At 42.9% G+C, this 15,201-nt stretch overlaps 1 protein-coding gene across 1 annotated transcript in view; it reads left to right on the top strand.

Moving 5' to 3' along the window:
• RBP3 (retinol binding protein 3) overlaps positions 1–4,289 on the top strand; it is a 51,803-nt gene extending 47,514 nt beyond the window's left edge. The window contains exon 4 of the mRNA XM_082268305.1: positions 3,881–4,289. Coding sequence (XP_082124431.1) covers positions 3,881–4,209 — 329 coding nt within the window. The 3' untranslated portion in view covers positions 4,210–4,289. The remainder of the gene's footprint in view (positions 1–3,880) is intronic.
• Positions 4,290–15,201: the final 10,912 nt, after the last annotated feature.

The following is a 15,201-nucleotide window of genomic DNA, read 5'->3' as shown; positions in this document are numbered from 1 at the left end:
TAAAACCAGCAGACATGATCAACTCAAATAACACTTAGAATCCAGGAAGAAGGGGGGCGGTAACTCAGGAAAGGTTAGAAAGGTTGTGGTAGTGGGGGACTCAATTATCAAGAGGACAGAGAGGGCAATCTGTAAAAAATATCTCGTGAACCGAACAGTTTGTTGTTTACCGGGCGCCCGAGTTCGACACATCGCAGATCTGGCAGACAGATTGATGTGGGGGGCTGGGGATGACCCAGCGGTCATGGTGCATGTGGGCACTAATGACAAAGTTAAAGGTAGGTGGAGGATCCTTAAGAACGATTTCAGGGACTTAGGTAATAGATTGAGGAAAAGGACCTCCAAGGTGGTTTTCTCAGAAATACTGCCTGTACCTCGAGCCACACAAGAGAGGCAGAAGGAGATTAGGGAACTTAACAAGTGGCTGAGGAATTGGTGTAGGAAGGAGGGGTTTGGGTTCCTGGAGAACTGGGCTGACTTCTCAGTCGGCTACCAGCTCTTTAGGAAGGATGGGCTGCACCTTAATGGGGACGGTACAGCTCTTTTGGGGAGAAAGATGGCCACCAAGTTGGAGGGGCTTTTAAACTAGGAGACGGGGGGGAGGGCTCAGAAGTAGAGTCAGTCAGGAGGGAGCAGAGGACAGAAGGCAGCTGTAGTGTCAGCAGCGACAGTAGGTCCACAATGTCAATTGGCAGGTCTGTGCGGGAAAATCTCAGACCAAACAGGAATAAACATAACCGCCAATTGCGCTTAACTTCCGTAAAACTAAGAGGGGTATATGCTAATGACAGGAGCCTAGCTAATAAAATGGATGAGTTGGAAATGTTAGTACATGAGGAGGACATCGACCTTGTTGGAATAACGGAGACTTGGTTCGACCCCTCACATGACTGGCTGGCCAATATCCAAGGGTATTCGGTGTACCGGAAGGACAGGGTAGGAAAAAGAGGGGGAGGGGTATGTCTCTATGTCAAGAACAATATAAAGGTGATAGAAAGGAGTGACATTACGGATGGGATGAGCATGGATTTAGAATCTGTGTGGGTTGGACTCCATAGGGAAGGAGAAAAGGGGAAAGTAATTGTGGGGGTTTGCTATAGGCCACCTAACCAAGGGGAGGAGGTAGAGCTGGAATTTTTAGCACTAATGGGTAAAGTGGCAAAATTGGGATCAGTTATCGTATTGGGGGACTTCAATTATCCCGACATTGACTGGGAAGAGGGGACTACACACTCACAGAAGGCCCGTCTATTCACGGAAACCTTACAGGATAATTACATGTCACAGTTGGTGGATTCCCCTACCAGATAAAACGCAGTCCTGGATCTATTGCTCACTTATGATCCAGACATAATCTCGGAGGTAGGAGTCCAGGACAACCTGGGCTCTAGCGATCACAGGATGATCACATTTAGTGTAAATAACAATATAACAAGGCAAGTGGGGAACATAAGAACCCTAAACTTCAGAAGGGCAAACTTTCCAAAATTGTACTCATTGATGGAAAGGGTAAACTGGGACCAAACCCTGGGATCCCTGACCACAGAGGAAAAATGGGAATGCTTTAGGAACATATTAGGCAAAGGCATCTTGCAGTGCATTCCTATGGGAAATAAATTTAGAAGAGACAAAGCCAAACCTGGCTGGCTAAACTGTAGCGTCAAAAAACTTATTAGGGGGAAAAAATTGGCCTTCAAGAAGTATAAATCAGAGGGCACAGTATCGGCTTTCGAGCAATACAAGGAGGCAAATAAGAAAAGTAAACAAGAAATCAAGATGGCTAAAATCAACTTTGAGAGACAAATAGCAGAGGATAGTAAAAAAAACCCAAAGAAATTCTTTAAATATATCAACAGCAAAAAAACTAAGGCAGAGCATATTGCACACATAATTAACAATGATGGGAGGATGGTTACAGAGGACACTGAAAAAGCAATCGTGCTGAATGCTTTTTTCTCGTCAGTCTTTACACAGCAAAAGGAGGGGTACACTGACCATGACTGTATGGTTAGTAGTAATACACAGGACTTGCCACCATGGCTAACAGAGGGGGAAATCAGGGAAAGGCTGGATAAACTTAACACAAACAAATCACCAGGACCGGATGGCGTACATCCGAGAGTACTCAAGGAACTCAGTAAAGTTATATCGAGACCACTGTTCCTGATCTTTGCTGACAGTATTAGGACAGGAGATGTACCAGGGGATTGGAAGAAACCTAACGTGATTCCAATATTCAAAAAGGGCCAGAGGCATATCCCGGGAAATTATAGGCCTGTCAGTTTGACATCAGTAGTATGTAAACTTCTGGAGGGGATGATAAGGGACTATATCGTAGAGTTTGCTAAAGACAACAACATCATCAGCAGTAATCAGCACGGATTTACAAATGGGCGTTCTTGTCAAACCAATCTCCTAACATTCTACGAGGAGGTGAGCTGTGAGCTAGATAGGGGGAGACCAGTGGATGTGGTGTACTTGGATTTCGCTAAGGCGTTTGATACAGTTCCCCACAAGCGCTTAATTTATAAAATAAGGTCTGCAGGTATCGATACCAGGGTTTGCTCTTGGATACGGAACTGGCTAAAAAGGCGTGTCCAAAGGGTAGTAATAAACAGCGCATACTCAGACTGGTCTGAGGTGGTAAGCGGGGTCCCCCAAGGCTCAGTCTTGGGACCAACCTTGTTTAATTTATTCATAAACAACATTGAGGACGGGATCAGTAGTTCGATATCAGTTTTTGCAGATGACACAAAATTGGGCAGGGCAATAACTTCACAACATGAAGCAGATATCCTACAGAATGACCTGGACAAAATAACGGAGTGGGCAACGACATGGCAAATGAGGTTTAACGTGGAGAAGTGTAAGGTTTTGCACTTGGGGACTAAAAACATAAAAACACAATACACGTTAGGAGGAGAGCCCTTGGGGGAATCAAAAATGGAGAAGGATCTGGGAGTCTTGGTTGATGATAGATTAGGAAAACAGCATGCAATGTCAAGCGGCAGCTGCCAAAGCTAGCAGAACATTAGCATGCATAAAGAAAGGGATGCATTCCAGAGATAAGACTATAATCCTTCCACTTTATAAAACTCTGGTCCGACCGCATCTGGAGTATTCCGTCCAGTTCTGGTCGCCAGTCCTCAGGAGGGATGTGTTGGAGCTGGAGAGAGTCCAGAGAAGGGCAACTAAACTAATTAGGGGATTGGAGGACCTTGACTATGAAGAGGGTCTACAATCGCTCGATTTATTCTCCCTGGAGAAGAGACGTCTGAGGGGGGACATGATAGCAATTTATAAATATCTTAATGGGGATCCCAGCTTAGAAAAAAATCTGTTCATTCGAAGGGATTGCATGAGGACTCGAGGGCATACAATGCGATTAGAGGAGAAGCGTTTTAACCTCAGGCAACGCGGGGGGTTCTTTACTGTTAGGGCAACAAGATTGTGGAATTCTCTACCACAAGAGGTGGTTTCTGCGGGTAGTATGGTGGCTTTCAAAAGACTCTTAGACTTACATCTCAAGGATCAGAACATTCAGGGGTATGTGAGATGATTACAGCCACACACACCTACACAGGTTGAACTAGATGGACTATTGTCTTTATTCAACCTCACCTACTATGTAACTATGTAACTATGTAACATAAGAGCGTCAGTTTAAAGCGTGTGTATTATTAACCAAAGAGCAGAAACATGATAATTTGAGGAATCTACCTAGAATCTTACCATGGAAGGTATCATATTAACATACTTTAATCACAGAGAAAAGGAAGCATGTTCCTAGAACCACAATGAAGAGGAAATAGGTGATTCAAACCTATACGAAGTAGTGATCAGTTCCATTATTGTAAGTCTCTCTATATTTCATTTGCAGGTACTTCGTTTGGCACCAAGAAACCTGTAGTCATACTAACCAGCTCAGTGACAGAAGGTGCTGCAGAGGAATTTGTATATATTATGAAGAGACTAGGACGGGCATATGTCATTGGAGAAAAGACAAGCGGAGGTTGCCATCCCCCCCAGACCTACCATGTGGATGATACGCACCTGTACCTCACCATCCCAACATCTCGATCAGCCACTGAAGAACCCGGTGCATCCTGGGAAGGCAAAGGTTTACTGCCAGATTTAAATGTTCCATCTGAAACAGCTCTGCTGAAAGCCAAGGAGGTCCTAGCTGCACAATTACAAGGGGAAAGCTAAGAAGGATTTGAAATTTCACAACATCTTGCTTATTCAGTAATGCAAAGTAAAGTCCAGTAGCCCATTTAAGTTATTGTACATTATCACTGTTTGTTGCACTGCTTTGCTGAATAAGCCTGTGTATGTCCTAAGTTTTTTGTTTCCACAAAACAAAAAAAACATGTCCATATATTTTTAGTACACCTTATATGCAATACTTATACTAATAACAACAGCCTCTGACCAAAATTAAATATGAGTTTTATGTGACTGACCCCTTAAACTGCAGCTCCACAAATATTCTGTAATGATGTGGAAAGACAGAGGTAAGTTTAGAAAGTAATCACATTCACCCTAAAGTGATTTTAAAAGCAAGTTTAAAAAAACAAACATGTTCTACTTACCTGCTCTGTGCAATGGTTTTGCACAGAGCAGCCCCTATCCTCCTCTTCTCAGGTCCTCTGCCGGCACTCCTGTCCCCTCCCTCCTTCCAAGTGCCCCCAGCTTGCTATGGGGGCACCCGAGCTGGCTCTGAGTGTCCATTCACACAGAGCCGTGGCTTGGCCCTGCACCCACTCTCTTCTCATTGGCTCACTGGCTGTGATTAACAGTCATTGGCTCCTGCTGGTGCCTCAGCCAATGGGGAAGGAGAATCTCCAGAGAGCCGAGGCTCTCGTACAAATCGCTGGATCGCGATGGGGCTCAGAAAAGTATTTTGGGGGGCTTGGGGACTGCTGCACACAATAGATTTTTACCTTCGTGCATAGAATACATGAAGGTAAAACACCTTGAGCCTTTGGAACCACTTTAACATCCATCATCTAAGGCTTGAAAGTCTAGGTTAGAACCACTTTAACATCCATCATCTAAGGCTTGAAAGTCTAGGTCAGGGTTTCTCAACCAGAGTGCCTCCAGATGTTGCTAGGGGTTCCTTGAGCACGTAGCAATTTTTGGCTCTCTGATAAGTTCCCACTGACACCATTAATCTTTTTAGCTTTCTGTAAAAGGGTAATTCTTCCCAATGACCACACCTGTAAGGAGCATTCTTCCCACTGACAACTACAATAAATGTATCATGTGTTGTAGATATAGTAATTTTTAGCAGGGGTTCCCTGAGACTGGAAAGTTATTTTAAGGGTTCCTTTGTGTTGAAAAGGTGGAGAATGGCTGCTGTAGGTTCTAGCTGTTTTGCAGACTTACAACATGTTCCTCCATCCTTAGTTTAATAGATGTTGTTATCTTAAAAACATTATAGGTACATAGACATGCAAAAGCAGGCCTTGGGTTCAGGAAGTCACCGAAACATGAACTTCCAAGAACTTTAAGTATGGAAAAGAACCTGCTTTACACCCTACATTCATTAATCCACATTCATTGCTCCTAATTCTACCTTCACCCACCTCAAACATTTTAGCGCTTTTAAAAGGTTTTTGTAGATGCATGCGGGGGCTACCATCCTTATCCTTGCTACACAAGCAAATAACTGGTGTTCAGACACTGGCTATGTTTTTTTCTGGGTCAGAAGGCCTCTAACCCATGTTCTGTTCAAATTTGACTGAAGAAGAGTAAAATAAGCTGTTAAATTATTATAAAAATTGTTATTTTATTTAGACAGGTTAACCAGTCAGCCAAGATGAACCAAATGTCATCCACCAGAATACCATAAAGCAGGCAATTACATTACTTTTAACACAAATACAACAAATTAGGGTTTATTTCCTAATTAACGGTTTTGGCCAAAGACATGCAAACCAATATGGCCAACTGTGAATGCATTGTTTTTAACCACTTGCCGACCGGTCACGTTGACCGTACTGAGGCAAAGTGTCTCGATACCGTCCAGCGATGTAGACCTACGTCGCTGGACTCCTCCCCCTGTAGGCGCGCTCCCGCTGTTTTCAGTCACAGCGGGAGTCGGGCCAGGGGAGGAGCGGCGGCGATTGCCGCTGCTCTTCCCCGACCGTCGGGGAATCGAGTTTAGAGATCCGCCCGCTTGTGTAAACAGAGCGGGCGGATCTCCTAAGTGACAAGGAGTGACAGATTGCAGGGTTCAGCATAGCTGAACATGCGATCTGTCCCTGTGTCACTCAGTCACCTCCCCCCACACATGTCAGTAAGCACCAGGCATACATTAACCCCTCCCTCTCCAATAAAATTAACCCCTTCCCTGCCAGTGTCATTTTTACAGTAACAGTGCATATTTATAGAACTATGTATATTAAAAAAGAATAGCGCAACCATGCAAAAGAAATGACTATCAAATATGGAGACAATCCATAAATGAAAATGGGGATTTAGTTCCACCATATGGCCATATCGTGCTCAAGCCCACCACTGCGTCAAAGTACCCCATTATCGGTGGGTCCTACACTATCCATAAAAAAAGGGTGAATCCAGCCTCTCTTACCCTTGGAGACAACACTCCTTGCTGGTAAGGTGTGCTAATGCACTGCAGGGGACTCCTCCTATATCTACTTGATAGAGGACACCAATAGAGTACAGGTGTGTGTGGGGGGTGGGATGCTCAACCTCATAAGTCTGGTCAGACCGAATACATAATAAACAAGCAAAAAATTGGGGGAGCAAACCCTGAACATGTATATCTAAAGCCGGTGCAGCTATGGACCGAGCAACATGTATATTAAAAAAGAATAGCGCAACCATGCAAAAGAAATGACTATCAAATATGGAGACAATCCATAAATAAAAATGGGGATTTAGTTCCACCATATGGCCATATCGTGCTCAAGCCCACCACTGCGTCAAAGTACCCCATTATCGGTGGGTCCTACACTATCCATAAAAAAGGGGTGAATCCAGCCTCTCTTACCCTTGGAGACAACACTCCTTGCTGGGAAGGTGTGCTAATGCACTGCAGGGGACTCCTCCTATATCTACTTGATAGAGGACACCAATAGAGTACAGGTGTGTGTGGGGGATGGGATGCTCAACCTCATAAGTCTGGTCAGACCGAATACATAATAAACAAGCAAAAAATTGGGGGAGCAAACCCTGAACATGTATATCTAAAGCCGGTGCAGCTATGGACCAAGCAACATGTATATTAAAAAAGAATAGCGCAACCATGCAAAAGAAATGACTATCAAATATGGAGACAATCCATAAATAAAAATGGGGATTTAGTTCCACCATATGGCCATATCGTGCTCAAGCCCACCACTGCGTCAAAGTACCCCATTATCGGTGGGTCCTACACTATCCATAAAAAAGGGGTGAATCCAGCCTCGCTTACCCTTGGAGACATTTTATAGAACTGATTACTGTAGTAATGTCACTGGTACCCCCAAAAGTGTCAAAAATGTCAGTCAAGGGTCCGATCTGTCCGCCGCAATGTCGTAGTCCCACAAAAAAAAAATCGCAGATCGCTGCTATTACGAGTTAAAAAAAAAAACAAAAAAAATTACAAACATCTTTCCCTTTGTTAGTAAATGCAATAACTTTTGCGCAAACCAATCAAAATACGCTTTTTGCGATTTTTTTTACCAAACATATGGTAAAAAAAAAATTGGCCCAAAATGTTAGAAAAATTTGATTTTTACATTTTTTTTGGGGAATTTCATATAAAAAAATTTGAAAAATATTGTTATTTTTGCAAAATTGATGCTCTTTTTTTGTTTATAGCACAAAAAGTAAAAATCGCACAGGTGATCAAATACCACCAAAAGAAAGCTCTGTTTGTGGGAAAAAAAGAACATCAAATTCGTTTAGGTACAGCGTCGCACGACCGTGCAATTGCCGGTTAAATTCACGCAGTGCCGAATCGCAAAATAGGCCCTGGTCAGGAAGGGGGTAAAATCTTCCGGGGCTTAAGTGGTTAACTTCAAGTACTTTTAGCACTTCCTATTGGCATAGGAAAATGGGATCAAAGGACTGCTATCAAAACTCATATTAGAGGCTCTTCCTGCCCCAGCAGAACACAAATAGAGTTTTGTGACCAGATCCTATATACTGTAGCTGTGATTATAATCATATTATTCAAATCTCAATTCTATAAGAATCTCCAGCAATATCTCATATTGTGATGATCAAGGATATTAAACGTGGAACTCCAGTGGTCTTTTCTCAAATTATAGTCACTGAACCAGCCTGAGCATTGCATCAAAAAAGTATGTATAGGAATGTTAAAAAAAAAAACATTCAAGGGGGGTTCCATGGATTAGGTTTGGGGGTTGTTATAGATGGAGTTTTGCCTGAAGTCCAACAACATTCCACATTATCTTTACATATCTTGGCAAACCACAGCCACATTTCTAAGGCCTTCCTGCACAAATCAGAAAATGTTGACAGTCAAGAGACGGACAGTTGACATTTATAAGAATAACATTGAGCATCTTTATGGTTAAAAGAGACTACAGCTGATAATACACCAAAGAGCTACAACCCTCTAAATTCTCCAATAGGAAATTAAGGTGTCAGAGGTTAACTTCACATGATAATTATATTTCATATTTGTGTGGATGCTGTAAACTGCTTCTTATATCGCCTATTTATGGCCATAGGCCAATTAGATTCTGTTTAATTTTAATCTGTTAGATCAGAAAAATGTATCCATTAAATATGTAGTGCAAGGGCTTACATGATCAAAAATAAACTGGATATATTGTTTTGTTGGACCCACGCTCTACAAAGTTATTTGTAAATTCTGCTGGTCTCTTAGATATAATCTTAGAAAAATCTGACTGGTTTGTGATCAGCTTTAGGGAGTCAATTTGTAATGTCTCTACGCTAAATGCAGCAGTCTTAGAAAACTGAATATTAGCATCACTGCCTCCTTCAGGATTTTCCATAATGCAGTAATCACAAAATGTAGGAAGCTATATATAACAGATGCCTACATTATGAAATTCTGGATGTTAGACTTTTCAAACGAGCCATAAAGCAAGTGTTCAGTCCACTAGTGCTTAACCAAAAATAATATTTAAGTTGGCCTTTAATTCCTAGTCTGTGGCTAATGTGTCTGCTATCTTGCCCCTTTGACTTTCAGTGTAAGTTAACTAAATGTTTCAATGTCAAATACATTGGTGTAACTGTGGTAGTAAATGAAAAAATGAACCTAGTTCTGCAAGTTAGCTACTTCACTATCTAGTTTGTGTATGTATCTCTCTACGCATGGTGAAAAGGTCTGTTTAGCTAGGGAAGTCTTTTGTGCATTATCTGTGTTCCATGTGAGGTTGAAGAGACTGTATAAACGCACTTCTAAAGCTTTTTATGGAGAAACATTTTTTTTTCAAATAAAATAATGTTTCCAAAAATGTCTGTATGTCTTGTATGTTTCAAGAGAACCTGAAAGCAATTTTCAGCTTTGGAGTTCCTAGTAACCAAGAAGCTGCTCTACTGAGGCCTCTATATTACCTAAAAGATAAGTAGTTTTCCAACCCAATAAAATCAATTTTCAGGTCTTATTTGCAGGGAGTCACATCCCTGCAAATAATTTCATTAGCGCAGGCATAGGGTTCTGCTACTTTCACACCTATATGTGTGTATGTGTATATATACATATATATGTGTGTGTGTGTATATATACCCCTATACAGAAGTTCAGATGTTATGCCTGCCTCCAAAGACGCCCAAAAAATGCCCAAAAAAATGCCTGCAACAAAAACGCCCAGGTGTGTTGTTGCAGGCATTTTTTGGGCATTTTTTGGGCGTCTTTGGAGGCAGGCATAACATCTAAACTTCTGTATAGGGGTATATATACACACACACACATACATGTATATATACTGTGAGGGATTAGCTCGGTGGTAGGCGTGGATGACCCCTTGGGGGGTGCGTTTTCCCAGAGAGGTAGCCGACAAGTGCTTGCAAACAAACAGTGTGGTTTATTAAATGGTGTTTTTTTCACCAGGCTGTATGCAGCAAAACATCCAAAATAAAATAAAACAGAAAATAAATCCTTGCCTCTGTGGGCGGCTACCTTCTCACAACTGGAACCTGCCTAAGTGTCTGTCTCCAACCTACCGTCGGGCAGACTTCCTTGTCCTACAGCGGACACTCAATAGTCCTTTTATAATAGCTTCACAGGGCAACACAGTCCTTTTGTTTCTTTCACATCAACAGTTCGTCTTCTCACCTTTGAGACGTATTCACCCTTGGTTACCGTCCCGGGCACACATCACTCCGGGGGGTCTTCTCCCAGGCCCACACATCCTGTCGGGAGGCACACGCTGACTGTCCTCCTGCTCCCAGCCCACATGGCTTCAGGATGCAGCTTCTGGAGGCAGCAAACAATAGGAATTTCTCTGAACAAATTATAGAGCCTTAACTCCCTCATTCTGAACAGGTGAAGGCCTTTCAACTTCCTGCTGGCTAGCTCTGTAGCCAACACCCTAAATTAATAGACTTTCTAAATCAGGTAGAAATGTATCTCCTTCCTGTGACTACATTCCCAGATTTAGCTGACTTCCTGTTACATACCCCCCCCTCTTGTTTCAACCCTAGGGTTGGGACACAGATTTCCAGGCACGCATGTGTCAAGCACTGCTGACTCACTGATAAGCCTCCTATTATCCTCAAGCTTCCGGATGAAACTGTTTTGTCATCTTCATTGACGGATTTCTCATAAATGCCACACAGTTTGTCTCTCATCTCATATACACATTCTTCAACTGCATTTTTGGCATCATTTCGCTCCTTCTCGTTTCTGTCATCTTCATTGACAGCTTTCTCATAAATGTCAGACAGCTTGTCCCTCATAACCGTCTGTCCAATCCACCATGGAGGACCGTGATCCATAGGCAACTCAATTGGGCTAGTCTTAATGTCTTCAACATTCTTAAGACGCCTCTCTCTGCAATCCATAAATGTTTTCCACAAAACTTTGAGAACCTTTGCTTCACTAAGCTTTGTTCCAAGTAGGGACTCTTGACATCCCTCTGTGACTTGAGTTGCCTCTCCATACATCTGTACACAATCATTGACTTTTTGTTGTAAAAGGGAATGATCTTCCTTCTTGAGCTTTGCTTGCTCTAAGATGCTGTGCAGAGGATTTTCCAATTGAGACAACAGGCTGTCACACATTTCTTCAAAGTGACCCCTGTTCCTTTTCCCAGAGATATCAATATCATTCACCAAACATTTCATATTCATAGGCAGATCTGAAGCATTTGCACTCATCAACTTCTTAAACTTTTCGCCCTCCTGAGCGAGTCGCAGTAAAGGCCTACTATTTGATTTGATATTCAGTTTATATTTCTTGCCAAACTCTTCACAGAAGAAGCCAACCAGAACATCATCAACTTTCCTTCCACCAACATAGGGGTCAAAGGCAACAACACAGTTGAACCCAGCGATCTGGGTGGTATCCATTATAGACCTCCTCTCTGCATCAGTGAAGAAGCATGGAACTGCAACACATTCTTTTACAGGTTTCTTCAATGCACTTTCTGCTGAACTATTTGACCGCTCAAGGTCACCTAGTTCTTTTTCTCTATCTGAATTCCACATGGAATGCATCTCAAGATCACGATCAAACTTCTGCCACCCGTCTTTCACCAGTTCCATTTTGGAAACACTCCCTGAAAGGCACTTATTCATTTGCTTCACGTTTTCACCAACAGCCTTAGTTTTCTCCACTAGGTTTTCAGCCTGAACTGAGAAATCACCACATTTCTTACTCAGCTCCTTTGTTTGCTGAAGTTCTAATGATACATTTTCCAATGCTTGAAGTTTTTGAAGGAACGGTTTATTCCAAAGGGGTGATTCAAGCCACATGTCGTCACATTTCTGAGGCTCACTCAGGACAGACCCCAAAACACTGATCCTTTTAAAAACTGCATCAGGCACACTATCCCCTCTTTGGGACAGATCCTCTGTTGCCTGGAATTCCTCTTCCAGTTCCTGCAACGGAATCTTCATCTCTTCTACTTGCTGTTCTAAGGCTCGCTTAGAGACTTTTCTAGCTCCTGAACGCTTTTCACAACATCATCCTTGGAGCTGACCAATTCTTCCATTTCTGTACGCAGCTGTTTAACACTTTCTAGTTCAGCCTTACACTCTAGAGCTTCCTCCAAAGAGCGAGCCAAGAACAGGGCTTTGCTCTCGTTATCACGCACCTCCGTTTCTGCACGTGCGCGTTCTTCTGCATATTTTGCAGACACAGTCTTCTCTTCACCAAGCATCTGATCAAACTTCTTTTTCACATCTTCAACACACTGTAATGAACCAACGCTTTCTTCCATGCGTTTTTTCATATCCGCTATCTGAGCTTGCAATGTTGCGACTTGCTCTGATAGGTTTTTCTTTGCTTCCGCCTCCTCTTTTAATTGTTCCAGGAAGCCATTTTTCTCATCTTCCATTTGTTTGAGCTTTGTGCTAAAACTCAGCCTTTGACACCTCTCTTCCTGTAAGAGTTCCTGCGTGTCTTGCAGCTGCGATTCCAAGATAGAAAAATCTTCCGCAATTTCTCTAGATTTTCTGTCTGCTTGAGAAAGCTGATTTATAACATTGTCCAACTCAACCTGCAGTCGGTTTGCCTTCTCTGACAGCTTAGCACACAATCGGTCACCTTCTGACACCTTGACTTGCGATTCCAGAAGCTGTGCCTCTACTTTTTCCCTCTTATGTTCACAATCTCCTTTTCCCTGCATAAGAGCCTTCACCTCATTGGCTAGTTTCTGGGAATGAGATTGTAATTCTGCCACACAGGCTTCTTTCTCCTTTAACTGCTGCTGGAAACGTTGGGCTTCACCTTTCCAACTTTCACAGTCTGCACGTAATTCATCTACCACATTGCTCAAAGTGGTGAGCTCATACACAGTACTCAGTAATTTAGCCTCTCTTTCACTTTTCTCGTTGTCGCTGAGAGACAATGTCGTTTTCAGAGCGACATTCTGTTCCTGCGACTCCTGCAGGTCTATTTTTGTAACTTCCAAACACTGAAGACTTTTTTCCAGCTGATTACGCAACTCCAACATATCAACCATACTTTGCTTCTGCAAAGTCTGAATTTCACTTTCCTTTTCCATGAGGATGGTATCTTTCTCCATTATAGTCTCTCTGCGTTTTTGCAACTCGACCAAAAGAAGAGCAGTGGATTCTTCCCACTGTAACACATGAGACTTGAGTAGTTCATTCATTTCCTGCAAGTTTCTATGCTCCATTTTAAGCAATTCCAAGGCTTGTTCCTTTTCTTCCATTTTCCGTTGCAAGGCATCCAACTCAGCCCTGCACACATACTCGGTTTCCTCCAAACCGATGGCCTCCATTGGCTGCTGGCGTCTCTGTTTCCAGCCTGCCATGCTCTCTTGATGAGCCTTTTGTTGAGCTGCAAAGCTCTGCTGAAAATCCGCATTTGCCTGCTGTTGAGCTGCATTTGCTTGCTGTTGAGCTGCATTTGATATAATCAGATGTTTCAACATCTCCTCCATTTTGAGCTTACTTTTCATCTGAGCACACTGCGTCTCCATAGCAGTTTCATCAGTGTTGCTAGGGACAACAACCTTCCTCTTTAGTAGACTCTCTTTAGGCATGGATGGGGCTGGTTCAGACGGCAACATCCCCTCCATCCATAGAATCCGGTCTCTCATTTCATCTATCTTTGCATTTTTCAGGCGTTTGGACCGCCCCATCTTCAATAACTCCACAAACAAATTTTTCACAGTCCAGCAAACAATTTTCAGACCACTGTCTCTTCAACACATGTAGTTTTTCTCTCTCTTGCAGGATCTCTTTTCCTGCACACACAGTTTGTGCAGTCACTTGCACCAGACACAACAAAGTTCATCAAATAATTTTGAGACCGCTGTCTCTTTAAAACACTTTTTTTTTTTTTTCTGTCAGGATCTTCTCTCCTGCACACATAGATTGTGCAATCTCATGCACCAGACAAAGTTCATCAAACATATGCACTCCATTGCAGGGATCTCTGCTTATGCCCACTGCATACCTCCACCATATGTGAGGGATTAGCTCGGTGGTAGGCGTGGATGACCCCTTGGGGGGTGCGTTTTCCCAGAGAGGTAGCCGACAAGTGCTTGCAAACAAACAGTGTGGTTTATTAAATGGTGTTTTTTTCACCAGGCTGTATGCAGCAAAACATCCAAAATAAAATAAAACAGAAAATAAATCCTTGCCTCTGTGGGCGGCTACCTTCTCACAACTGGAACCTGCCTAAGTGTCTGTCTCCAACCTACCGTCGGGCAGACTTCCTTGTCCTACAGCGGACACTCAATAGTCCTTTTATAATAGCTTCACAGGGCAACACAGTCCTTTTGTTTCTTTCACATCAACAGTTCGTCTTCTCACCTTTGAGACGTATTCACCCTTGGTTACCATCCCGGGCACACATCACTCCGGGGGGTCTTCTCCCAGGCCCACACATCCTGTCGGGAGGCACACGCTGACTGTCCTCCTGCTCCCAGCCCACATGGCTTCAGGATGCAGCTTCTGGAGGCAGCAAACAATAGGAATTTCTCTGAACAAATTATAGAGCCTTAACTCCCTCATTCTGAACAGGTGAAGGCCTTTCAACTTCCTGCTGGCTAGCTCTGTAGCCAACACCCTAAATTAATTAATAGACTTTCTAAATCAGGTAGAAATGTATCTCCTTCCTGTGACTACATTCCCAGATTTAGCTGACTTCCTGTTACAATACACATACACACATATAGGTGTGATAGGAGCGGAGCCCTATGCCTGCAAATAATTTCATTAGCGCTGGCATAGGGTTCCGCTACTTTCACACCTATATGTGTGTATGTGTATATATACCCCTACACAGAAGTTCAGATGTCATGCCTGCCTCCAAAGACGTCCACAAAAAAGCCCAATAAACGCCTGCAACAAAAACGGCCAGGTGTGAAAGTAGCGGAGCCATATCCCTGCTCTACTGAAATTCTAAGACAAATGATCTTTTTTCTATGGCGGTCACCCTGACATGGAAGAGTTTGGTCACCTTGCCATAGCAGTCAGAGTCAGTTAACCCTACACTACACTACAGTCACCCTGACACTTAACACTTTCCCTACAGAAACTAGATTATTAAATCTAACT

The sequence above is a fragment of the Pelophylax lessonae genome (genome assembly GCF_965119305.1).
Source record: "Pelophylax lessonae genome assembly, chromosome: 9".
Classification (NCBI taxonomy): Eukaryota; Metazoa; Chordata; class Amphibia; order Anura; family Ranidae; genus Pelophylax; species Pelophylax lessonae.
Note: the sequence above shows the minus strand (reverse complement) of the source record. Positions and strands in the feature narration are given on the sequence as shown.